We start from the raw sequence: 27,172 nt of genomic DNA on the forward strand, positions 1-27,172 counted from the left end.
TGGGGAGAAGGTGGGGGCGCGGTGGAAGGAGAGATATTGCACTTTATATTGCACATTGTCCGGTATTGCTTTTTGTCAGGCTAGGCTAGGCTACTGCTCCTTCCCGTCCTCTGTCCTCCTGTTACACCCCCCCCAGAGAGGAGTTGTACAGTCTGATGGCGTGAGGGGCAAAGGAGTTTTTGAGTCTGTTCGTCCTGCACTTGGGAAGGAGCATTCTGTCACTGAACAGGCTCCTCCGGTTGCTGATGACGGTGTGCAGAGGGTGACTGGCATCATCCATGATGTTCAATAGTTTGTCCATAGACCTCTTCTCTGACACCGTCACCAGAGAGTCCAGCTTCACGCCGACCACAGAGCCGGCCTGCCTGCCTGATCAGTTTGTCCAGCCTGGATGTGTCCTTCTTGGATGTGCTGCACCCCCAGCACACCACGGTGTAAAACAGGACACTGGCGACCACAGACTGATAGAACATCCACAGGAGTTTCCTGCAGATGTTAAAGGACCGCAGCCTCCTAAGGAAGTATAGCCTGCTCTGTCCCTTCCTGTACAAGTGATTGGTGTTGCAAGTCCAGTCCAGCCCGAGGTACTTGTAGGAATCCACAGCCTCCACCTTGACTCCCTCGATCAGAACTGGTCGTGACCTCCCAAAGTCAATGGCCAGCTCCTTGGTCTTCAAGGTGTTGAGCTGCAGATGGTTCCTGTTGCACCACACAGCAAAGTCCCTCACCAGGCTCCTATGCTCCTCCTCTCTGTCGTCACTGATACACCCAACGATGGCTGTGTCATCGGCGAACTTCTGAATGTGACACAGCTCTGAGTCATAGCAGAAGTCCGCGGTGCACAGGGTGAAGAGAAGAGGGGCCAGCACCGTGCCCTGGGGTGCTCCGGTGCTGCTAATCACAGTGTCGGACGTGACGTCCTTCAGCCTGACGTACTGCGGCCTGTCAGTGAGGTAGCTGGAGATCCAGGTGACCAGGCAGGGGTCCACTCGCATCCTGTTCAGTTTGTCCTGAAGCAATAGGGGCTGGATGGTGTTGAAGGCACTCGAAGTCTAAGAAGAGGATCCTCACTGTGCCATTTCCCTTATCCAGATGCGAGTGGGCTCGGTGTAGCAGGTAGAGGATGGCGTCTTCCACACCGACACCTGCCTGGTATGCAAACTGCAGACGGTTCTGGGCATGTTGTACCTGGGGTCTGAGGAGGCTGAGGAAGAGCCGCTCCAACGTCTTCATCAGATGTGAAGTGAGTGCCACCGGTCGGAAGTCGTTCAGCTCGCTGGGCCAATTCTTTTTGGGAACTGTAACGATGCATGATGTCTTCCAGAGAGTGGGCACTCTCCCCAGCTGCAGGCTGAGGTTGAAGATGCGTTGGAGTGGTTCACCCAGTTCAGCAGCGCAGGTCTTCAGTAGTCAGAGACCCACCTTGTCCGGGCCTACTGCTTTCCTGGGGTGAAGCTTCCTCAGTTGACCTCTGACCTGGTTTGCAGTAATGCATGGAGGAGTCTGTGTTGAGGAGGGGGAGGAGGGGGCTCCTATGATGACTGGGGGGAGGTGTGTTGAGGGAAGGAGAGATTGCTGCAGTGAGGGGGAGGGTGGGACATGGGCTGGTTGAACCAGTTGAAGAAGTCATTCAACTCGTTCACCCCTCTCCATTGTCTCCTCAACGACTGTCCCCCGTATACATAATGCTATTACGCTGATTAAATAAGTATATTTCCATGAACATGTATTTTAACTTGTATCTATAATAAATGTTTACATTTGTGCGGCATAAATCTGTATATTATATGGACATGAGTTTTACTGGGAAATACACCACTCGTATTTTTCATATGAGCTCCATCCGGGACATGGAGAACTGTGACGTGTCACTCGATGAACTGTTTTGATAAATTTGGGTACTTTTTGTTCATGAATGTGTCCTATATAATAAAAAGAAAATCACTCGTTGGCTTAACGAGATGAAGTTTGTGTTGAAATACTTGTATTTTTTAGACGAAATACATCACAGATCTGAGTGACACATTTCCCGATATTTCACTCCAATGACTGTCAAAACAGCGAACTGGTTCAAAATTCAAATTCTTTTGATTAACTTGCGTATTTGTTTTGTGGATGTGTGTGTCCATGTAATATAAAGAACATTTACACGGTCACGCGAAGATATGAAGTTTATCTTCTCATACTGAAAATATTTTCACTTGTTCACTTCGCTCACTTGTGAATATGTTCAACACTCGAAGATAAACTTAATATCTTTGCGTGATCGTGTAATATCCTCTCTTTTTTTTTCGCGGTGTGGTTTCCATCAAATCCTGCGCTCTGATTGGCTGGCGAGCGGGTCCGGATCCTACGATACGGACCCCAGTTACGGACCTCTGGCGACTTGCTCATTCACAACAACAAACATAGTAGCATTTTTTTTGTCACCATTTATTATTTTTTTATAAGATTGATCTCATCTCATTATCTCTAGCCGCTTTATCCTGTTCTACAGGGTTGCAGGCAAGCTGGAGCCTATCCCAGCTGACTACGGGTGAAAGGTGGGGTACACCCTGGACAAGTCGCCAGGTCATCACAGGGCTGACACATAGACACAGACAACCATTCACACTCACATTCACACCTACGCTCAATTTAGAGTCACCAGTTAACCTAACCTGCATGTCTTTGGACTGTGGGGGAAACCGGAGCACCCGGAGGAAACCCACGCGGACACGGGGAGAACATGCAAACTCCGCACAGAAAGGCCCTCGCCGGCCCCGGGGCTCGAACCCGGACCTTCTTGCTGTGAGGCGACAGCGCTAACCACTACACCACCGTGCCACCCTGGACTGATGTACAGTATTACAGAGCATATTTCAAACACTCAACTTGCTATAGCAGTGACAACCACTACACCACCGTGCCGCTTTTATAAGATTTATTTACAAGATTATCAAAAATCTTATAAATTTTTGCCAGCATTTCTCAGCATTAATAGCGATAACGACAGTGTTCACAGCGAAAGCAAGTTTTACTACCCTGAGGAAGAAGAAATAAAACATTGCAGGAGAAAGCTAAAAACCTCTAACTTGCTAACGGCAAGCAAAAGCATGGCTGAATCCTGAATGACTCAATTTTGTACAAATAGGGGACTACATAGGCGGCAAAATGTAGTTTTTTTCCTGCCATGGAAGTGCACTTGTATACCGAGGAGGAAGCAATTTGCATTACAGCCGTGAATGAGGATTCAAAATGGCGGCTCGGTTTTCCCTTTCGGGCGCTCTCGTTTTCTGTTAGAATTTGGTAAAGAAAAAAATAAATATATTATTTACCAGCTTAAAGTCGGTCTGTATGGTGAAATACTGTGACCTCGGCCTTAAATACTCTGGGCCTTGGTCAGTACTTTCAAGACCTCGGTCACGGTATTTCACGATACGGACCTCCCAGCTGGTAAATTTTATATATTAATTGCACCGAGTGTAATATATGGGTAATGAGAGGCTCAGATCACAGCTCTGAAGACTGTTCAGATAAAACTTGCACTCCTGTATTAGTCATGACTTCCCAAATGCACCGTGTGAATTTGGTGAAACTCTGAGAATGTTTTATTCATTCATTTTGAGGGGGGTGGGAATGTATTTTTAAACTCTGTACTCACATGTTTGATGAAAAGCTCAGCCAGTTTGTCATGATCTTGCAGGCATTTCTCCAGTTCTCCCAGAAAAAACCTTCAAATAACCCAAATAAAGCATTTCAGTAATGACACGTGAAAACGGGGTGTCGGCTCCACTAGACCAGCACGTCCTGTTGTACTGTCAGAGGCGGTAAAATTACTCGAAATCCTTACTCACATGAATAAATACTCTGGTTAGATTTGAAGGTGTACAACACTGAAGTTAAAGTCCAAAAGTGCTTTAAAATGCCGAAAGTACGAGAAGGATTTACAAAAGAAAAAGATGCTTGAAGTCTCACACTGATTTTAGCTCCTGATGATAAATTAGTACATCTTTCACCAAGGAACTAATGTGGGTGAGGCTCAGTAATATTAGTAGAGGCTCAGTAACGAGCTGTATTCTTAGGCCAAGTTTACATTAGACCGTATCTGTCTCGTTTTCTTCGCGGATGCACTGTCCGTTTACATTAAAACGCCTGGAAACGCCGGGAAACGGGAATCCGCCAGGGTCCACGTATTCAATCCAGATCGTGTCTGGTCCGGTGCTGTGTAAACATTGAGAATACGCGGATACGCTGTGCTGAGCTCTAGCTGGCGTCGTCATTGGACAACGTCACTGTGACATCCACCTTCCTGATTCGCTGGCGTTGGTCATGTGACGCGACTGCTGAAAAACGGCGCGGACTTCCGCCTTGTATCACCTTTCATTAAAGAGTATAAAAGTATGAAAATACTGCAAATACTGATGCAAATACTGCCCATTGTGTAGTTATGATGGTCTTTAGGCTTGCCATCCTTCCACTTGCAAGTGGTAAGTGACTTGCGCACAGCGGCTCAGTCCCGAATCACTGCTCGTGCACTACACTCGCGCGCTCTGTGAGCTGCGCAGGGCCGGAGTGCGCACCCTCCAGAGGGCACTCGCTGTTCAGGGCGGAGTGATTTGGAGCGCAGCCGCTGAGGAGGAAGCGATGAGCCGCACTGACACATTTCAACTTGGGTGCCGAATTAGTCATGTGATTAGCGTATCCGTGTATTGGCGTTGCTGTGTGCACGCTAATCGTTTTTAAAAACGTTAATCTGATGATCCGCTGATACGGTCTAATGTAAACCCCACCTTAATTGTCATATTAGCTAGCATGCTAGTGCATACTCTGACCAAACTAATGCTAATCGCTAGCTGTCCCAATTAAATACAAAATGGACGTACTGTATATTAAGATAGATTAGCTCTCATTTGTTTTGTGTTTCCAGTCTCCTGTTAAATCTGTTACATTTAGCTCGCATAAAAAGAACTCCACTAGTATGAAAACAGCTAGCCATACAAACTATCTAGCCGTGAAAATGCACATTGCAACAAATCTGTTCAAGCTTACATTTGTAGGAACTTAAACTGACTCCTTGAAGTTGTCTAATGCTAAAACCTTTAAAAAAAAAAAAAGAAAAACGAGTTTGAACCTGAAATGTGCTCTTTTGACCCTTTATGATAGAACATTACTCATACGTGTTTTCACTATTATCCTAAATCATTAATTTTTATTTATAAAATATTAACGTGTGCTGCTCTTATAGTTTTCTATAATTTTTTTAATTTTTTATTTAAGATATGTTTAAATCTTTCAAGGCTCTTTGTCTATAAGGAGTACAAGGTAAAACATGACCCACTCTTTATGCCAGTCGTAGATTTGATGAATATTTCCGAAAACGATCTTATCTTTCCCCGTCATGTCCTCAGGAACTCCTTTTTCTGCGACCCTCTTCATGAAACCCTTTAAATACAGCAAACACAGAGAAACATGAGGCCTGTGTGTCTTATATCTGCACTGTCAGAAACATGAGTTGTCCATTTCTGTCCCCCAACATACAGTCTACACTATTGGACCTCAAGGTAACTATGTGTACCTTTTTTAGGGCCAAAAAAGGTACACACACAAACAGTACAGTGGTGCTTGAAAGTTTGTGAACCCTTTAGAATTTTCTATATTTCTGCATAAATATGACCTAAAACATCATCAGATTTTCACACAAGTCCTAAGAGTAGATAAAGAGAACCCAGTTAAACAAATGAGACAAAAATATTATACTTGGTCATTTATTTATAGAGGAAAATGATCCAATATTACATATCTGTGAGTGGCAAAAGTATGTGAACCTCTAGGATGAGCAGTTAATTTGAAGGTGAAATTAGAGTCAGGTGTTCTCAATCAATGGGATGACAATCAGGTGTGAGTGGGCACCCTGTTTTATTTAAAGAACAGGGATCTATCAAAGTCTGATCTTCACAACACATGTTTGTGGAAGTGTATCATGGCACGAACAAAGGAGATTTCTGAGGACCTCAGAAAAAGCGTTGTTGATGCTCATCAGGCTGCAAAAGGTTACAAAACCATCTCTAAAGAGTTTGGACTCCATCAATCCACAGTCACAGATTGTGTACAAATGGAGGAAATTCAAGACCATTGTTACCCTCCCCAGGAGTGGTCGACCAACAAAGATCACTCCAAGAGCAAGGCATGTAATAGTCGGCGAGGTCACAAAGGACCTCTGGGTAACTTCTAAGCAACTGAAGGCCTCTCTCACATTGGCTAATGTTCATGAGTCCACCATCAAGAGAACATTAAACAACAAATGGTGTGCATGGCAGGGTTGCAAGGAGAAAGCCACTGCTCTCCAAAAAGAACATTGCTGCTCGTCTGCAGTTTGCTAAAGATCACGTGGACAAGCCAGAAGGCTATTGGAAAAATGTTTTGTGGACGGATGAGACTTTTTGGTTTAAATGAGAAGCGTTAAGGTTTGGAGAAAGGAGAACGTTGCATTCCAGCATAAGAACCTTATCTGTGAAACATGGAGGTGGTAGTATAATGGTTTGGACCTGTTTTGCTGCATCTGGGCCAGGACGGCTTGCCATCATTGATGGAACAATGAATTCTGAATTATAGCAGCGAATTCTAAAGGAAAATGTCAGGACATCTGTCCATGAACTGAATCTCAAGAGAAGGTGGGTCATGCAGCAAGACAACGACCCTAAGCACACAAGTCGTTCTACCAAAGAATGGTTAAAGAAGAATAAAGTTAATGTTTTGGAATGGCCAAGTCAAAGTCCTGACCTTAATCCAGTGGAAATGTTGTAGAAGGACCTGAAGCGAGCAGTTCATGTGAGGAAACCCACCAACATCCCAGAGTTGAAGCTGTTCTGTACGGAGGAACGGGCTAAAATTCCTCCAAGCCGGTGTGCAGGACTGATCAACAGTTACCGCAAACGTTTAGTTGCAGTTATTGCTGCACAAGGGGGTCACACCAGATACTGAAAGCAAAGGTTCATATACTTTTGCCACTCACAAGAATGTAATATTGGATCATTTTCCTCAATAAATAAATGACCAAGTATAATATTTTTGTCTCATTTGTTTAACTGGGTTCTCTTTATCTACTTTTAGGACTTGTGTGAAAATCTGATGATGTTTTCGGTCATATTTATGCAGAAATATAGAAAATTCGAAAGGGTTCACAAACTTTCAAGCACCACTGTATATAAAGGGTACCCGCCCCAGTGACCAGCTGTTGTACCTCCTAAAGGTACTTTCTGACAGCGTGAATGGTCCGAAGGTGTTGACTGATTTTCTAGAACAGCAGCTCTGACGATATTTTTGGCTGTATGTCACTCTACTGGTTTCGCCATCTCCCACTCACCTCTACTACTATACCCAGGTCTTTCACGTAGTCCTTCTCCGTTTGCACCATTTCATTCACTACAAACCTGTAGAGAGAACAGCTTTAGAGTGTTTTCTTTACGACAGAGAGAGACACACACACACACACTAGGTGAACTCTTACATTCGTCCTCTCAGGGCTTTGTTCTTCTTCTCTGTTTCTGGATCTCGGGGTGTTTGATCAGACGCTGCCAAAGGAGCAAAGGATCCAGGTTCTGGACTCTATCAACAGAATTATTCTCATTAGTCAAAAACTTTTCCAAAACAACAGGAAAAGGGAAGGTGACATTGACTGCTAAAGTTTGCACACCCTTCTGACAAAACAATGGAAAAAGAAATTGGCTTTATACCAACCCTTTGGCATAAAGTGTGTTGGGCTTCACAGCGTTCCTTCATAAGCACAAGTAACACAACCAGTTGAAGAGTGAATCAATAAAAATGATAACCATTCTCTTTTTAATATCCTCTGAGCATCTTTTATCTCCCCAGTACTATGTTTCTTGAAATCCCTGGTGTCATACACTACGTTCAGACTGCAACCTGAAACGACCCATATCCGATTTGTTGTGAAATCCGATTTTTTTGTTAGGCCGTTCACATTACCAATTATATGAGACTTGTATGCGATCTCCAATATGAACGGAAAACGACCCAAAAGTGTCCCGCATGCGCAAATTGACACGTAATAAGCACATCTACGTAATACATAAACAAAAAAAAAGCGCACTCAAGTTTAATGATTTTTTGTTTGTTTGTTTGTTTAATTATCTGGTTAGTGTTAAAGTGTGAGGTCTCGTGAGTGTTTTTGTTTCTGAACTGAAATGAAAACGTGTAGCCTGGTAATGAGGGTTGACTCCTAAATGTCTCTCTAATTTCTATATAAGTGCACTACATGTTACTAGGAAGTAATGGATTTTTAAACTCTATATAGTGCACTCGAGCTTCAGTAGGCAGTCATTTGGGATACGGCCGCTGTATTACCAAACTCTTAATTCAGGCTTAATAATTTGCACATATTTATTTCGTCATATTAATAAACTTTTTCTACATTTTTATAAATATTTATTTAGATTGTTTATAGCCAGCTGAATTCTGCAACTTCTCTCAGCGCTGGCTCAAGGTGCAGAAACACCAGTGCAGTTTGCGATGGAGATGAGGCGAGACCTGGCGATGTGGTTTTTGTGGCGGCAGCGGAACTCACACAATAATCTGATTAATGTGAGCAGCAGAGTAATGAGACCGAAGGTGTCAAATTACTGGAAATTTCCAGAACAATCTTATAATCTTGTAATACAGGATGGTTTAAGTTATAAATCAGTTATAGAAACTGTTTAATTTAATCAGGCTAACAGATCAACATCCAGGTCCCTACCAAATCCACCATTAGCTTGATCAATTCTATAAAAGTCTATTTAAATTCTGAAAACTGTACAAATGTTGTTTTCCACCAAAGAGGCGGGATTAGCCAACGCAGAATAGTGACGTTTGTCTCTTGTTGATGACGTGTAGGTCGCATGAATGCGACCTGTCCGGTCAGACTGCAGTCGCATGTGAAAATAACGGATATGCATCGGAATTAGGACCACATATCCAAGCGGCCTGGGTCGCATGTGAAAAAATCGGATCTGTGTCGTTCAGATTGTCAATAACAAATCGGATACAGGTCGCATATGGGCAAAAAAATCGGATATGGGTCGTTTCAGGGTGCAGTCTGAACGTAGTCATATACTGCTTTCTGGAGATAGAGGAAAACCAAAATGTCTTTTAAAACTATATTCCTGTCAACTTTGCGTCAAAATCTTGTGCCAGGACATATACGTTTCAACATTTTTAGCTTCTCGGAAGCTAAGCTTTGATTTTAAAGGTTGACGATTTGTAGAATTTCGTGGGTTTTTTTTCCCCTACACCAAACTATAATTACTAACTAACCAGATGACAAAGTAAGTGATAATCAATCAACAGGTTAATTACGCAATACAAAAAACACAACTTAGGAAAAAAACTTAATGTGCAGGAGGTCGATGAAAAGAGCTTCTGAACCTTCTCCTCCTGAGCTGAGGGATCTTTAATGATTTCCATTGGGGGAGGCAGAGGTGTGTGTGGCTCGTCTTCGGCTTCGTCCTCTCCTCCACTGTTTGCTCCTCGTCTTCCTCTCTGTAAAGCCAGACAGAAAAGGACTTTAAAAATAAAAAGAGATCCTTCAGTTGAACACTAAAGCGCGCACACACAGGCTATCAGCTCATGTACCGTGAGTAGAGAAAAACAAAATGGAGGAGTGTGTTGCTGAACCAACAGAGGATGAAATAAAAACTCAACTCGAAAACAAAACCCCCAAAAACTACCAAAAAAAAGCAACAAAATATGGAATGAAAGTATTTGATGGTAAGGACTTTTTTTTTTTCAAGAATTACTATTATAGCATTTTTCACAAATTGCTCCCGTCATTTCGCCGATTTGTTTACGTTCGAAGCGGAAATGATTTTGTCGGATGTTTTGTATAAAGTTTTTATTTATCAAATTTGCAAAAAAAAAAAAAGCTCCGTTTCTTAAAATCCAGTGAATGTGGATAGAATAAAAGAGTTATTCCACTCAATCTCATCGTACACGGCTTTTAGCCAACTCAGTGCTATGCGCCTCGTCGGCTATCAGCTCATGTATGACTCGATTTCGTGGAATAACTTAAGTACAACTACTTGATGTACAACTAAAAGATGAATAAAAGACTGTGCACTGAAGGAAAATAATCAGTGAAGGGGTGGTTTGGTGCAGGCTGACAATGTGGAGTTACTTGTGATCACCTTAAAGTTGATTATTTTCCAATAATCGTATATCCTGAAGTGTTTTAGTCCACAGCAATAAAATGAACTTTTATTTATGAAAGAACATCATGCGCTTTTTTTTATCTGTGGTATAAATAGTTTCCTTGCTCATTAACATAATACGTTCTTTTGTGATGCACTGAAATCCAGGACAATGGAACATCCAGGAATCAGGTATCCCATGCGTTCTTTCACACGCCTCCACCCCGACGCCTGACTAAAACCCCCGTCACGCCTTGCCCTGACTCCACCCACCTCCTCAGCGCTGTCCTCCTGCTGAGCTCCCAGGTCCACGCTCTTACGGCCGTCTCGTTTGCGCTGTTTGTTGTTGGGTTTCTTGGCGTTGGCGTTGTCTCCCTTGCCGTGGCTGAGGCGTCGCACAGGGCTGGTGAGCCACTTCTTTAACGTGTTTCCAGTCGTTCCAGAGCGTTTGGGTCCTGGCGAGCTGCTCGGCAACGAGCTCACAGATGCCTGAGGCTGCAGTGATGTCACCGACTCCGACTTCACCTCTGAACTGCTCACTGGGTAATTCTCTACAGGAGAAGGTATTTTTGTGTTAATTAGTATTAGCGATAACTATAACAAAAATGAAGGGGGAAAAAAGATTACCGTACAGAACACCGGAAATCAGTGCTGTTACTTTTTTGAGAGTTAAAATAACTAAAAATCGAGTATGAAATCAGAAGAGAAGAGGACACGATAGCCTTCTCTGAGGCTCGACTCAGGAAGTGTGACGAGGCAGCTCAAAGCCAGTCCATTCTTGTGATTGGGCTCCAGAAGGTTTGCCAAACTGGACGGACTTGATCTTGCCATGCCAACATACCGCACCATTAACACACATGACTCAGTGAGTGCTTCTGCAGTCACAGAGAAGTGAAACTGTGCCAGAGTGTCCGTGTAATGCAACACGCCTTCATTTTCAAGCCTCGTGTTTATAGCAACAAACACACGCAGACGGAGATTGAGTAAGAGATGGAAAGTACCAAAATAAGTAATGCTTTTTACTACACTTAACTTAAAAAACAAAAAAAAGCTGCAGTAGAAAATAAAAAGCAAGCCATCTTATTTCAGCTTTGAGACGACGTTTAGTTGCTCATCACCACTCCAACCTGGCAACATACCGGGTTTATCTCGTACTCACACAGGTTGATCTGAACTCGTGAACACGTGGACATGGAATTTGCTGAAATCGACAATTTTATCATTCTCTGAGGAGAAATAGATTTTTGTTCACAAAAGCACAGAGGGAAATGGAGAGGTGGAAACGTACCCACCTAATCATGCTCTGTTGCCACACAAAATAAAATAAATACATTAGTATTATTGTTCTCACGGGGCGGCACGGTGGTGTAGTGGTTGGCGCTGTCGCCTCACAGCAAGAAGGTCCTGGGTTCGAGCCCCGGGGCCGGCGAGGGCCTTTCTGTGTGGAGTTTGCATGTTCTCCCCGTGTCCGCGTGGGTTTCCTCCGGGTGCTCCGGTTTCCCCCACAGTCCAAAGACATGCAGGTTAGGTTAACTGGTGACTCTAAATTGACCGTAGGTGTGAATGTGAGTGTGAATGGTTGTCTATGTGTCAGCCCTGTGATGACCTGGCGACTTGTCCAGGGTGTACCCCGCCTTTCGCCCGTAGTCAGCTGGGATAGGCTCCAGCTTGCCTGCGACCCTGTAGAACAGGATAAAGCGGCTAGAGATAATGAGATGAGATGAGATGACATTAGTATTATTGTTCTCACGGGGCGGCACGGTGGTGTAGTGGTTAGCGCTGTCGCCTCACAGCAAGAAGGTCCGGGTTCGAGCCCTGTGGCTGGCGAGGGCCTTTCTGTGCAGAGTTTGCATGTTCTCCCCATGTCCGCGTGGGTTTCCTCCGGGTGCTCCGGTTTCCCCCACAGTCCAAAGACATGCAGGTTAGGTTAACTGGTGACTCTAAATTGACCGTAGGTGTGAATGTGAGTGTGAATGGTTGTCTATGTGTCAGCCCTGTGATGACCTGGCGACTTGTCCAGGGTGTACCCCGCCTTTCGCCCGTAGTCAGCTGGGATAGGCTCCAGCTTGCCTGCGACCCTGTAGAACAGTATAAAGCGGCTAGAGATGATGAGATGAGATGAGATGTTCTCACTGCGACTATACCACAGTAGCCCTTAAGCATATGGTCTTGATCATACTGATTATTAATTTTGGATTTTTTTTTTAGTCTAGAAACATTTTAAAATGCATCAGAGAAATATTAGCAGTGGCTTAACGGGGGGAACAAATCGCAATTACCCTCCACAATTATTGGCACCTCTTGTAAAGGCGATGAGAAAAAAAATCCAACTTTCGGTGAAGTCGCTTCATCTCAGGCTGGAAAAAATGAGAGAAATCCAACCTTTAATTGAAATACATTTATTCAGAGTCCAACAAATCCCTCATCGAGAAATAATTATGTTCACAATTATTGGCACCCTTGCATTTAATACTTTGTCCGCCTTCCCTTTGCCAGTTAAACAGCCCTGAGTCTCTCCTATAACATTTGATAAGGCTGGAGATCCAGAGCAGGGCATCTGAGCCCGTCCTCTTTACACAATCTCTCCAGATCATCCTCAGCCCTCTCTTGTGATCTCTCTTCTTCAGCTTTTCACAGGGGTTCAGGGCCAGGGACTGAGATGGCCAGGGCAGAAGCTTTGCTCAGTGAACCATTTTTGTGTTCGTTGGATCGTCGTTCTGCTGGAAGATCCAGTGATGACCCAGTTTTAGTTTCCTCTCAGAGGCAGCCAGATTTTGATTTAAAATGTCCTGGTATTTCATGGAGTCCATGATATCATGAACCCCAACAAGGTTTCCAGGGCTTTTGGAAGAAAAATAGCCCCAAAACAAACATCACAGAACCTCCACCATATTTTACAGTTGGGATCGGGTTCTGTTCATGATGGCTATCTTTCTTTTTACACCAAACCCACCGCGAGCGTTTATTGCCAAAAAGCTCCATTTTTGTTCCATCAGACCAGAGAACAGTTCCAGTCAAAGTTGTGGTAGTTTCACAAACAACTTTTTTTTTCTAGCAAACATTCTAAATAATCTCTTGGCATGGAGGTGGAGTATTCGGGCGACTGTAGGGAAAATTTTTCTCCGTAATATTCAGAGAAAAAAAAAAAAGATTTAACACAGAATTTTGCGAGTAAAAACGCAGAGATTAAAGTCATACATTTATGAGAAAAACAAACAAAACTGAAAATATAGTGTTTGAGTGAAGCGAAGGAACCACCTTGCTTCACTTTGCAGAGTTGGGTCAATGTCATCACGCCTCAGGTGCCATGGTTGAGCCAAAAGTTACAGGAAATGCAGTCTTTCCTTCTGAATTATGCAAAATAAAAGAAAAAAAGCACCAAGAAATTTTCAACTACATTTCTCAGAATGAACTGCAGCCAGGAAGCATGTATCTGTTGTTTCAGAGAATATCTGCGGGGTTTTTTTCCTCTCATACAGTTGTGCTCACAAGTTTACATACCCTGGCAGAATCAGAAACAGAAGCCCTTTATTGTCACTAGTCACATGTACCAGCGAAATCAGCCGTCAACCTGTCCGTACATATCCCAAGAATCTATGATTCTTTGACCATTTTTCAGAGAATATGAATGATAACACAAAAACATCTTTTCCACTCATGCTTAGTGGTTGGGTGAAACCATTTATTGTCAAACGACTGTGTTTTCTCTTTTTAAATCATAATGACAACAGGAACTACCCCAATGACCCTGATCAAAAGTTCACATACCCTGGTGATTTTGGCCTGATAACATGCACAGAAGTTGACACAAATGGGTTTGAATGGCTACTAAAGGTAACGTCCTCACCTGTGATCTGTTTGCTTGTAATCAGTGTGTGTGCATAAAAGCTGAGTGAGTTTCTGGGATCCAGACAGACTCTTGCATCTTTCATCCAACCACTGACATTTCTGGATTCTGAGTCATGGGGAAAGCAAAAGAATTGTCAACGGATCTACGGGAAAAGGTAGTTGAACTGTATAAAACAGGAAAGGGTATCCAAGGAATTGATAATGCCAGTCAGCAGTGTTCAAACTGTGATTAACAAATGGAAAATCAGGGGTTCTGTTAAAACCAAGCAAATGCCACAAAGTATCTCGCCTACAATATGCCAAACAGCACAGAGACAAGCCTCAAAACTTCTGGAACAAGGTAATTTGGAGTGATGAGACCAAAATTGAACTTTCTGGCCACAACCATAAACGTTACATTTGGAGAGGTGTCAACAAGGCCTATGATGAAAGGAACACCATTCCTACTGTAAAGCACGGAGGTGGATCGCTGATGTTTTGGGGATGTGTGAGCTCCAAAGGCACAGGAAACTTGGTCAGAGTTGAAGGAAAGATGAATGCAGCACGTTATCAACAAATACTGGAGGCAAATTTGCACTCATCAGCCCGGAAGCTACGCATGGGACGTACTTGGACGTTCCAACATGACAACGATCCAAAACACAAGGCCAAGTCGACCTGTCATTAGCTACAGCAGAACAAAGTGAAGGTTCTGGAGTGGCCATCTCAGTCTCCTGACCTCAATATCATTGAGCCACTCTGGGGAGATCTCAAGCGTGCAGTTCATGCAAGACAGCCCAGGAATTTACAGGAACTGGAGGCTTTTTGCCAAGAAGAATGGGCGACTTTACCATCTGAGAAAATAAAGAGCCTCATCCACAACTACCACAAAAGACTTCAGGCTGTCATTGATGTTAGAGGGGGCAATACACGGTATTAAGAACTGGGGTATGTAAACTTTTTTGATCAGGGCCATTTGGATGTTTTTTGTCGTCATTATGATTTAAAAATAGAAAACACAGTTGTTTATGAATAAATGGCTTCACCCAACCACGAACCATGAGTGGGGAAGAAAAGGCCAAGAAAGCAAAAATTCTGCCAGGGTATGTAAACTTATGAGCACAACTGTAAATATATTACTTTCATCTCAGAACGTTTTTTTTCCCCTCGCAAATGTACAGTAAGACTTTATAATCTCGAAGAACATCCATGTTTTTTCTCTGAACGTTACCCCCTTTCCCCACCTCTGTACTTGTTTTTATGACCCTAATACACCATCATCGAGCTTTCCATACCTCAATTATATTATTAGAAACCTGAATTTGAAGCAGTGCGCACACATTGAAGTCGCAGAATGCAGTACAATTTCATTTTGTCTACTCTAATTCAACTAGAAACCAACACTTACACATGCAAACAAAAGCAAAATCACATTTGAAATTCCTGAAGCACGTTTCTCATTCCTGGAAAAATGTGCACAGGTCTATGCGAGTTAGACGTACATTCCGAGAAAAAATATATATATACACACAAAGAATCAGAACAGATTCATAACCGAAACGTCTTATCTCAGCTCCGTCGAGATCAAACACAGCTTCAAAGCAAACAGGAACCAGAAGCCACTGGAGTGTTGGTCAGAAATGAGGTTAGAAGAAAACAGTGCATGATTAGATGCAGGCGCGCACACACACACACACACACACACACAGAAACATATGCGCATACTCAAATACAGTCAGAAAACCAAATCACAATTTAAGTAGAAATAAAGGACAAGTAGTGAATGATGAAGAAATGGAGAAAGAAGGGGAAAAATGTATCATTAAATTCATCAAAGGATGGAGTAGTTCTGTTAAACACTCCGTGTCCAGGCTAAAACTGGGAATCAAATATTAATTGAAATGAATTCAAATATCCAAAAATAAAGCATCTGTGAATTGAGAATAAAGGTTTAAAGAGAATGTAAAAAAAATATATTTGCCAAAAATGTAACTGTGCTATTATGAGATGTGATGTATACATTATTACATCTTAAATATTTTATTATTTTATATAACACACACAGAACACTTTTATAATATATAATAAACAAAAATAAAATTTAAATTAAAAATAGATGTCGGACATTGTCATCATTTTTTGTATATAATGAATTACTGTTAAAATTACAATGTAAACATTGTTCTAAATGACAATTTTAGAATTCTTTTTCTAAATCTGAAGTGATAAAGAAAATTATGCATTTTAAAGAAGAAAAACATTTAATAAGCATCAAGTTGTAACTTAGTGTCACTTTTTTGTTTTTTTCACATTTTTTTGAACTTCCCTAGATATTATATATATAAACAGAGGTTCATATCTTGTAAAATCATATATAATCATAATATTTATTCTGTTAAATAAACAGCCTTTGAAGTAAACGAGACTCGTTTTTTTTTTTGTGCGAAAACTTCATGCAAAACAACAAAAGGATGAAAGCGTCTGCAGGTTCAGTGTGTGTCCTGTCGCGGCGTTGAACATGAGGTTCAGGGTCCGACTCACTCACCTGCTCAGCAGCACTCAGGTCACAAGTTTAAGAATCTCCACTAGTTTGAGAACGAACCTGATGATTAACTCGGCCGGCTCGCCTCTCTCAGCACTATCACCTTCTCCACAGGAGAACTATACACACACTTAAGGGACTAACACCTCTCTCATACAGGAGCGTGCAGTCATCTCATAGCAGACTGGAAAAACAAGTTAAATCTGCACACACACTTGTCTCAATGTCACAATCTATACACACACACACACACACACACACACACACTCAGACCTTAATGTCTTAATGACACAACTGAGGTATGTACGCACCTGTCCCCTCACAACAGCACACCTTTTTAATAATCCACCTGAAACACTCTCCACAAGAACACGACCTCCAACTTCGCATGACAGACAGACAGAGAGACAGACAGATGTAGGGACAGGTGGAGAGGGAGATAAAGACAGAGAGGGAGACAGAGGGTCTGTCTGGCACTAAAGCTGAGTGAGAAGTTCAGTCTGTCCTACTCTACACCACACAGAGGAGGGACCAGGGCGGGGTGAGAGAAAGTGAGTGTGTGAGAGAGAGAAAGAGAGCAAGAGACAGAGAGTGTGAGAGACAGAGTGTGTGTGAGAAAGAGAGAGCACAAGAGAGAGACAGTGTGTGAGAGAGAGAGAAAGAGAGCGCAAGAGTGTGTGTAAGAGAGAGAGAGATAGTATATATTGCAATAATTTTTTTTTAGTGATTAATCAATCACTTAGGAACAATATTATACCTGGTTTCCAGAAATCATGAAATTATTATTTAGTAATAAAAAAAAAAATGTTTCTGTGTGTGTGTGTGTGTGTGTGTGTGTGTCCTTCTATACACATCCCACGACTGCATACTGCAGTGGCCCACTTTAAATAAAGCGTCTGTGTTTCAGCACCTTGTGCCCGTCTCCTTCCCGTCGCAACAGAGATGTTCTCTTAAATGGGTTTGAGATCATATCCGAGATAACCGACCATGTAAAAAAAAATAATAATTTAAATAAAATATCTGACAAATTTAAATATTGCTTTGCAGCTGACAATCAAACCAAGGCCACCGTCTTTTCACAAGGTGGTTAGTTCTGAAGTGTTTGGACCAGACCCTGTTTCACCCCGTTTACTTCCTTTTCCTATTCATAGGATCAGTTTGTATCCAGCCGGAGGCCCAAACAGCAAACAGGTCTAAACAGACGAGCACTCTGTTCAAAATAAAGGCCTTGTGAGGGGATGTTTAAAATGTGCTCTTGCAAGCTGAGGAAAGAGGATCTGTAAGTTAAGTGGGGGGTGGAAAAACGAGAAGAGGACAATACTGCTGGTTGCGTAATACAGAACATAAACTCTAAACATAGCCGACCCCATTCCAGCACTGACAGGAATCCACAGTACTGTATATTCCTGAGGACTCGAGATCAGCATTAAAAAAAAAAAATCCCAAACGCTAAAATAATTTGTCACCATCATGACTGTCCTGGTTACATTATCAGCTCTGGAGTTATTACAAAACGTACACAAGGTGTGATACATTTCCTTAACAATGCACGATCACTTCCACGTGCCTCCCGTTTTTACCCCCCAGAGGACCACATCATGCGAGTGAGCACTTCTCTCATAACCATACATCTGAAGCGTCAGCCAACACAAAAAACTTTTCATTCGGCTCAAAGGCACAGCAGGAAACGCACAGTCATCTTCATCATCGTCATCGTCACCACCCAGGAGTCGCCTCATCTGTTAATTAACGAGCTCGCACTAATTATTCTTTAACCAGAAAGCACGATCCGCAGGACGGCCCAGGAGCACGTTTCTCCGAGCCGACCATTTAAATACAGCTGAATTTGAAATTCTTGTTTCTTGTCAATTCCAGAGATCGTTCGTGAAGTCCATCCTCAAAACAGATGAGACCTCATCCCCTCCAGAGTGCAGCTCTTTCCTCATAGCTTAGGTATTGCATGAGCAACCGTAATACCAACAATAAAACAAACTCATCGAGTTCTCTCTTGAATAATGTACGTTTGTGATATTTTTAGTTCCTTAACTAACCCGACTCATCTGTTCAGGTTTGAAATATTTCACTAAAAGTGAAACTAATCATTTTTTTACAGTTTCTCTACTGCCGAAACATCGACCAAATCTCGGCTCAATCACATTTATGTGAAGTTAAAATAAGTGAAAGATGACACCCCAACACTGGCACACTTCCTCGGAATCTTGTCATGAACACGCTTTTCAGTTTTTTGAGCAAATCTGCGTAAAGCATACAGTGGATATAAAAAGTCTATACACCCCGGTAAAATGATAGGGTTTTCTCATGTAAAAAAATGAGACCACAATAAATAATTTCAAAACTTTTCCCACCTCTAATGTGACCTATAACCTGTACAATTCAATTGAAAAACAAAAAAACGTACAGTCAGCTGGTTGCGTAAGTGTGCACACCCTTAAACTAATACTTTGTTGAAGCACCTTTTGATTTAATTACAGCATTCAGGCTTTTTGGGTCGGAGTCTATCAGCCTGCCACATCTAGACTTGGCAATATTTGCCCACTCTTCCTTGTAAAAGCGCTCCAAATCTGTCAAATTGCGAGGGCGTGTCTCATGCACAGCCCTCTTCAGGTCACCCCACAGATTTTCAACTGGATTTAGGTCTGGGCTCTGGCTGGGCCGTTCCAAAACTTTTTTGGGGTCACTGTCGTGCTGAAAGATGAAATTCCTCTTCATCTTCAGCTTTCTAGCAGACACTTGAAGGTTTTGGGCCAAAATTGACTGGTATTTAGAACTGTTCATAATTCCCTCCACCTTGACGAAAGCCCCTGTTCCAGCTGAAGAAAAACAACCCCAAAACATGATGCTGCCACCACCATACTTCACCGTGGGTATGGGGTTCTTTTGGTGATGCGCAGTGTTGTTTTTGCACCAAACGTCCCTTTTGGAATTGTGGCCAAAAAGTTCAACCTTGGTTTCATCAGACCATAACACATTTTCCCACATGCTTTTGGGAGAGTTGATGTTTGGGTTTTGTTTTTTTTTCAAAATTTAGCCGGGCCTGGATGTTTTTCTTTGACCCTACCTCATAGTCCAGACATATGGAGAATATGGGAGATTATCACATGTAGTACACAACCAGTACTTGCCAGAAATTCCTGCAGCTCCTTCAGTGTTGCTGTCGGCCTCTCGGCAGCCTCCCTGACCAGTTTTCGTCTCGTCTTTTCATCAATTTTGGAAGGATGTCCAGTTCTCGGTAACGTCACAGGGATCGAAACAGGCGGTCGCTCACTCGCCAATGCGAGTTGGCAAGGGTACGGGCGACTAGTGACAACATGTACTCGACCGAGTGGGTGACTGGCTCGCCACGCTATATATCAAACTACTCACTGCCTCGATGGTTTCTATCAACGATTCTCGCCCATTTTAAGCAGAACTTGGTCTATTTTACAGTTTTTTACAATAATTTCAATAGATTTTGTGAGACATTTGTCAAGTTGGCATAGACGCGGGCACCGCCATATTGTTTATGTGCGCAGTATACACTGCTACATGCAGCATGGCTGCGCGAAGTTTCGTTTCTTCCCGTTCATTTTCGTTGCTGCCCGTGAAGACAAATGTAACTTGAACCGCTATTGGTCAGATAGATTAGACCCCCGCGAAGTTTAAAAGTCCTTGGCTTGACATTTCTGACCGCTATCAAAACAAACGGATATCGCTCAACAAGTATGTGGCCCTTATTCAAGAGTGTTCACAAGAAGTCATCCACCATTCCACCCAAATCATCCACCGATCCATCTAGGAATCAGAATGAGCCGAATCAACCTAGCACCAGCAAGGATACACGGATCAATCAACCTAAGCCCCACAGTGTCACTGATAGATGATGATGATCTGGATGAGGGTTTCAAAGATTGTGATGATAATGAGATGACTGAGGAAGAAGTTTATAGACAGTTGAAATTGATCACTCATGTATAATATGGCTGTATTATATGAATAAATATATAAAATCGGCTTGAAATTTGTAATTATAAATACGGACCAGTGCTACTCCATTTGGACCAGTACCTCTGAGAGGCACTGGTCCAAATGGACCAGTGCTCCCAAATTCCCGTTTCGATCCCTGACGTCACTGTTGTCCCATATTTTCTCCACTTCTTGATGACTGTCTTCACTGTGCTCCATGGTATATCTAATGCCGTGGAAATGTTTTTGTCCCCTTCTCCTGACTGATACCTTTCAACAGTGAGATCCCTTTGACGCTTTGTAAGCTCTCCGTGAACCCTGGTTTTTGCTGAAGGATGCAACTGAGTAAATGTCTGAACTTTATTTGGGGTTAATCAGAGTCAGTTTAATTGATGGTAGGTGTGAACCCAAAAAGACTGAATGTTGTAATTAAATCAAAAGGTGCTTCAACAAAGTATTAGTTTAAGGGTGTGCACACTTATACAACCAGCTTATTGTATGTTTTTTATTTTTCCCCCCTAACATATTTGTTTGTTTTTCAATTGAATTGTACAGGTTATAGGTCACATTAAAAGTGGGAAAAGTTTTGAAATTATTTATCGTGGTCTCATTTTTTTTCTTACATCAGAAAAGCTTATCATTTCAACGGGGTGTGGACACTTTTTTTTTATATCCACTGTAGATTAGATTAGACTTCCACCAACAAGGCTTGCCAACCAAGTTCTACGACGGAATCCCCGGAGACAACGTCAGAAGGGACGTCCAAAAATGACCTGGCGCCAAACAACTGACAGAGACTACTTGGTAGAGGATGGAAAGACGCAATAATACTGGCTGTGAACTGAAAGTGCTGGACAAGCGTGATTGCCTCACGTGTTGCAAGACGTGGGAGTGTCCAAGTTTAAGTAAGTAAGTACACAAAGCCTCATGAGTTACAGCTATTTGAGCAAATCAAGCTCCATCCATCATTGACATGTGACACTATACCATACTATACTATACTAAACTTCAGCTTTGGAGCGCAATACAGTGGAACCAAGTGCACTCGTGTTAATCTTGACCTCCCTAAAGCATGCGGTGAATATGGTATAGATCTGACATCAAATTTTTCACTTTAAAAAAAAATTGCTAAAGGGTTATTAGCCTGTGTGTGTGATTTCCCCCCCCCCCCAATTTCTCATTTTCACCCAATTCACATAATGAGCTTGGGAGGTCAACACGAACACAGAAATGTATTTAGTTTCATCTGATCGCGCCCCAGATCTGACATCTCAGTCTCTTATTTCCACTATATTACACCCAATAAAAACAGGCTTGAGACACACAGATTTAAAGCTGTACTGCCTTTCAGATTTTTCAAGTGTAGGTCATAAAAAGAATTTTCCCCGACACCCAGTTATTTTTGTTTAGTGGACCGAAAGCTACTTAATTCAAAATCACAGACTTCCAATTTTATTAGTTTTTTAAAAATAGAACAATTAATTTATTTATTTATCTCCACGTGGCCCTAAATTCTCCGCTATTTTTTCCTGCTTCACCATGACGCAATACAAGATACTACGTCATGCATCACGTGGTGGGCTTTCCCCGTTCGCGCGAGGCATTGTGGGGATACAAATTTGACACAGGAGAGAAAAATGGAGGATGCGAATGAAAGGTGAAAGACCGACTACAGTAACGGAAAGAAAGCGAGAAGAAAAGACGTCATGTTATATATGTAGGAAAGGAAACGCAGGACCAAACTAATAAATATCGGCGCTTGGCGAGCACCTCGGTGTGATCAGCTGTTCGTTTAGCAACAGAATGATGGAACTGTCAAAGGTAAACCTGTAGATGGCAGTAATGCAACACCGTGGATGCCAGCTGCCAGAAAACCCAAAAGAAGATGATGAAGGCAAGTATGCGCATGCGCATACCGGACTTCCTCTGTCTCCTTGACTGTGCGAAGCGAGCGATTTCATGCACATTATTTATTTGAGGAATCCCTTCAAATTAAAGAACCTCCCAGCCACAGAATGTTTTTTTTTTTTAAGATATTACAGAAATGAACATATGACCAAATTTCAGAGGGAACTAAATTTCACCGATTTTATGAAATCGAAAGGCCGTCTAATTTTAAACATTTTAATGGTTGATAGCAGATAAAGTACGCATGCGGTGCATGAGTTTTGATGGAAACGCACCCATTTTATCTCCCATTCTATACTGTTCTGTACCCTATTATACATTACTATACTATAACAATTTTATTTTCTACACTGTAGTAAATTATATTGTACCAGTTTTATCTATTTTACTCTACCATGTAATATCATGCAATAATGATCATACCGATTGATAACTACCCATGTACTGATCATCCTATAGTCTACCGCAGTGGTTCTCAAACTGGGGGGGGGGGACACCTGGCGAGTGGGGCGTGTGGTCACGGACTGCTCAGTGGCAAATGCAAGGGGTTGGTTTACAGTTGCACCAACAAATAACGAACGTCTTCAGTCCAGCCAATGAGAACAGAGAGTTATTTGAAATCTCAGCAAGGAACTTTTATAGACACACCTCAGAGATCATGGACATCGGAAACGCACCACTGTGCAATCGAGTCAAGCTCGTACCATTGCAGCTTTCATATCCATCGCGAGGCACTTGCAGCTAAAAAAAACGCCGACGCTCTTCCAGTCTGTGCTTCAACAGGCAGTTCAGATGATAAATTACATTAAGTCGCGTCCATTGAACTCACGGTTTTTCAGGATCCTCTGTCAGGAAATGGGTTCTGGGCATAAACAGCTGCTCTTGCACATCGAGGTTCGCTGGCTTTCCAGAGGGAGAGTGTTACAGCGCTTGTATGAGCTGCGAGAAGAGGTGAAGTTGTTTTTGACTGAAAGCAATTTGGAACTGGCCAAGCAACTCTGATTCCCTGTGGCTAGCTTCCTTGTCGTATTCGGTCGTCATATTTGACAGACTGAATAGTTTGAATCTGTCTTTGCAAGGCCGAGATTCCAACGTGTTGGTCCTTGCTGACAGAATGGATGCTTTCATCCGAAAACTTGTCCTCTGGCATGACCGCATAATTGTCGGAAATTGCGACATGTTCCCCAGCCTCGCAGACGTCATCACTGAGGCATGCGGCAGTGATTTCTCCTTTATTTTTCAAAACCAGCTGCAGATCACCTGTCCAGGCTTAAGCAGCAGTTAGTTTCTACTTTCAAAGAGGACTACCAGGCATTTTCATGGGTTCGGGACCCATTTGTTTGCACTACAAACGATTTGTCACTACAAATACAAGAGCAGCTTATTGAGCTGAAGAGTGACAGCAGGCTGAAGCACCTTTTTAGCACCTTACATCCTTCTGGGTAACACTGATGCAGGAGGACCCCCAGCTCTATGACGGTGGCTTAAAAATTCTCCTACCTTTCACGACAACATACTTGAGTGAGGCAGGCTTTTCAAAACTGACCGCGCTCAAAACTAAGTACCGCAATCGCGCACAGATTGAGGATGACTGGAGGCTGCGTTTAACTAAAATTGAGCCGAGAATTCGAGAACTCTGCCAAACAAACCAGGCTCATGTGCAATGGCGGCTGCTGGTTTTTAAAACAGGGGAAGCCCATTTTACGCATTCATTGTAAAACCTGTAGGCCGGATATCAAAGCATAGAAAGGTGTGCCCCATTAGCATAGTGAACTAGACAACCCCACCTAGTGGCAGAAAGTATTTTTGCTTGTACATTTCATGTTATAGTCTGGCTTGCCAGGCTAGTGCCTCATATCCTTAATCAAAAATATCAAACATCCAAAAATCACTGGCTATTCAACGAAGAGCCTTGAACATCATACTGTACCCTGATATGCAACACAGAGTCTTTAACACAACACCCAACTGTGCAACACATCCTTGAACATCTTCTGCAACACAGTCTGGAAATTCATAACCAGGTAGGCTATGCAACACACAGAACCTTGAATATTATACCCAGGTATAACCTATAACACAGAGCCCACCATTCTCTTAACATTACTGAACAATATACACACTTCAGATTCATGAACATTATATGATGCACACTATTTATACGAGCACCTTCATCGATGACATGTTCCACCCTGACCCTCCTCAGACAGCTAAGTCTTGCACATGAAGTAACATGCTCATTGCTCGTTTCATGCCTTTTGCAAGCCCTTTTGCAATTCACCAGGTCCCCAAACCCATCTTTTGACCAAACTAAATTTCCCTGAGAGGGCTTCATCAAAAGACATGGCCAACAGTACATTACAGTACAGGAGACCCAGTCAACCAGTTCACATTTTCATACCAAGACACCTGGAAAGACCTGTTATGACCTGCTGATTTTTGAATGAGATTAAGCTTGGGCTTTGGTCTGCCTTGCTCTTTAATTCTCACTTTCTCCTCATATGGCAGAGTGTCAAAACGTTTTGACAAAAGCATGTCCACGACGTTTGCCATTATAGCAGATAGATACCAGCTGGTGGGCGGCACGGTGGTGTAGTGGTTAGCGCTGTCGCCTCACAGCAAGAAGGTCCGGGTTCGAGCCTCGTGGTCAGCAAGGGCCTTTCTGTGTGGAGTTTGCATGTTCTCCCCGTGTCCGTGTGGGTTTCCTCCGGGTGCTCCGGTTTCCCCCACAGTCCAAAGACATGCAGGTTAGGTTAACTGGTGACTCTAAATTGACCGTAGGTGTGAGTGTGAATGGTTGTCTGTGTCTATGTGTCTGACCTGTGATGACCTGGCGACTTGTCCAGGGTGTACCCCGCCTTTCGCCCGTAGTCAGCTGGGATAGGCTCCAGCTTGCCTGCGACCCTGTAGAACAGGATAAAGCGGCTAGAGATAATGAGATGAGATACCAGCTGTTAGCAGCTAGCACTGCAGATCCCAATAAGGCTCAAGCTAGCCTACAACCACGTTGATTGAACTACAAATGAAATAAACGAGTGAATTAACGAATGATCAAACTGATAGAATGGATGAAAGTTAACGGAGCACAACGAGTAATATTTACATTTATTTACAGAGTAATGTACAGAGACATCAATGAGAAGAAACGTTTATATGAAAAGAAATTCGGACAGCACTTTGGCACACGACTACACTTTCTCGACATCCGCTAGGGACTGACTGATCATGCTTACCATGTTCCTCGCCGAAGTACAGCGACCGCCCTCCTCATGTCTTTCAAACACCACCTCCAATAATCCTTTATCAGCCCGGCTTCTTGTCCCTCCCAATGTCCCGTTTACCCCCAGAGATACCCGGCTTCCCTGGAAGTGACGATTTTGTAGATTTTAACCAATAACAACTAGCCGAAATTGGCTGTTCAGAGCCGTCTCGTAGACTGCAACGGATACCCGACTGCCAGTCCATAGAGCCCATTGAAATAAGAAAGGTTACAGCCTGACAACAAAGGTGATTCTCGTAGCGAACTGCAAGTTTGTCAGACATCACTCAAATAAGTTACAGGATGACATAGGGATAGTTATGAACGTAAATACAATCTTGGGTATATATTATGTTATGCAAGTTATTGTTTTAATGAGAATTCAACATCGTAGACGCCGCAGTTTGGGGAGAGAATTTTAGGGGAAGTTCGGCTTCCCTTGTTGTCTCTGAGAAATCGCCCCTGCTCATGTGTCACACTGAGACATTCGTTAACGCTACCTCCGGTAGAGTTTGTTTGTTCATTAGCAACTTTGCTGAAAAAAAAATGTACAGACGGATTTTCATGAAAATTTTACTAGATGTGTGTCTTGGCCCAATGAAGAACTTAAATTCTGGAGGTGATCCGGAACCGCGTCTGGATCCAGAAATTTTTAAAAGGATATAGGGCAAAATTGAACATTTTCAGTCTTGGACTGCGTTGTCTAACATTGTAATAATACACAACAATAAAAAACAGCCCAATAAGAAGTAATAGCTTATCTATCTTTTTCCGAGGGGGCTGAAAGTACACTTGATACAGGAGCCCAGATCGTAAATGTTTGCGAACCCCTGGTCTACTGTATTACGTTATCACTGCCGAACCCGATCCGGGCTTGAGGTGAACCATGTTTGGTTGACTTGTCTAGAACCGCAGCAGTAGGGTGGCCAGTTCCTTTCTGTGCACTCAAGCACACGTTCATACCGTACCTACGGGCAATTTAGAGTAGCCAGTTAACCTAACTACATGCCTTTGGACTGTGGGGGAAACCAGAGCACCCGGAGGAAACCCACGCAGACATGGGGAGAACATGCAAACTCCACACAGAAAGGCCCCTGTTGGCCACTAGGCTCGAACCCAGAACCTTCTTGTCGTGACACGACGGCGCTAACCACTACACCATCATGCCGCCTATGCCATACTACACAATCCTAATTTGTAACAACTATACCTATTTAATTTATTAAACCCTACTATACAATGCCATTTTCTACACTATCCTATATTGTCTACTATAGTATACTAAGCTATGTCATGTTACACGATACTATACTTTCCTATCTTATCCCATAAGAAGCAGTGATTCTTAAGAAAACAGAGATTTCTAAGCACTTGATGCTTGGCCCCCTAAACTGACTGCCATTCATAAATCTGAGATAAAAATGGAGTTTGATTCACTTTCATATCAAATATATGGCCTAAGTCAGTCAATGCGACAAATGATGTCTTAATTGAAATTAACCGAGA

General features: G+C 42.7%; 1 protein-coding gene across 8 annotated transcripts in view; it reads right to left on the bottom strand.

The window, feature by feature from the left end:
- kalrnb (kalirin RhoGEF kinase b) overlaps window positions 1-27,172 on the bottom strand; it is a 163,522-nt gene that overhangs the window by 23,762 nt on the left and 112,588 nt on the right. For 3 of the 8 annotated variants that reach the window (XM_060918780.1, XM_060918781.1, XM_060918782.1), the window contains 6 exons: window positions 10,440-10,717; window positions 9,406-9,519; window positions 7,490-7,587; window positions 7,346-7,412; window positions 5,321-5,424; window positions 3,644-3,713 (listed from right to left, as the gene is read on the bottom strand). In XM_060918780.1, the coding sequence (XP_060774763.1) occupies window positions 3,644-3,713; window positions 5,321-5,424; window positions 7,346-7,412; window positions 7,490-7,587; window positions 9,406-9,519; window positions 10,440-10,717 (731 nt within the window). Of the gene's footprint in view, window positions 1-3,643; window positions 3,714-5,320; window positions 5,425-7,345; window positions 7,413-7,489; window positions 7,588-9,405; window positions 9,520-10,439; window positions 10,718-10,793; window positions 10,813-13,424; window positions 13,821-16,539; window positions 16,680-16,847; window positions 17,028-27,172 lie in introns of those variants that run through there. The other 5 variants (XM_060918785.1, XM_060918784.1, XM_060918783.1 and 2 more) reach the window with 5 other exon arrangements.

This window comes from Neoarius graeffei, chromosome 4, assembly GCF_027579695.1.
Source record: "Neoarius graeffei isolate fNeoGra1 chromosome 4, fNeoGra1.pri, whole genome shotgun sequence".
NCBI classification, from domain to species: Eukaryota; Metazoa; Chordata; class Actinopteri; order Siluriformes; family Ariidae; genus Neoarius; species Neoarius graeffei.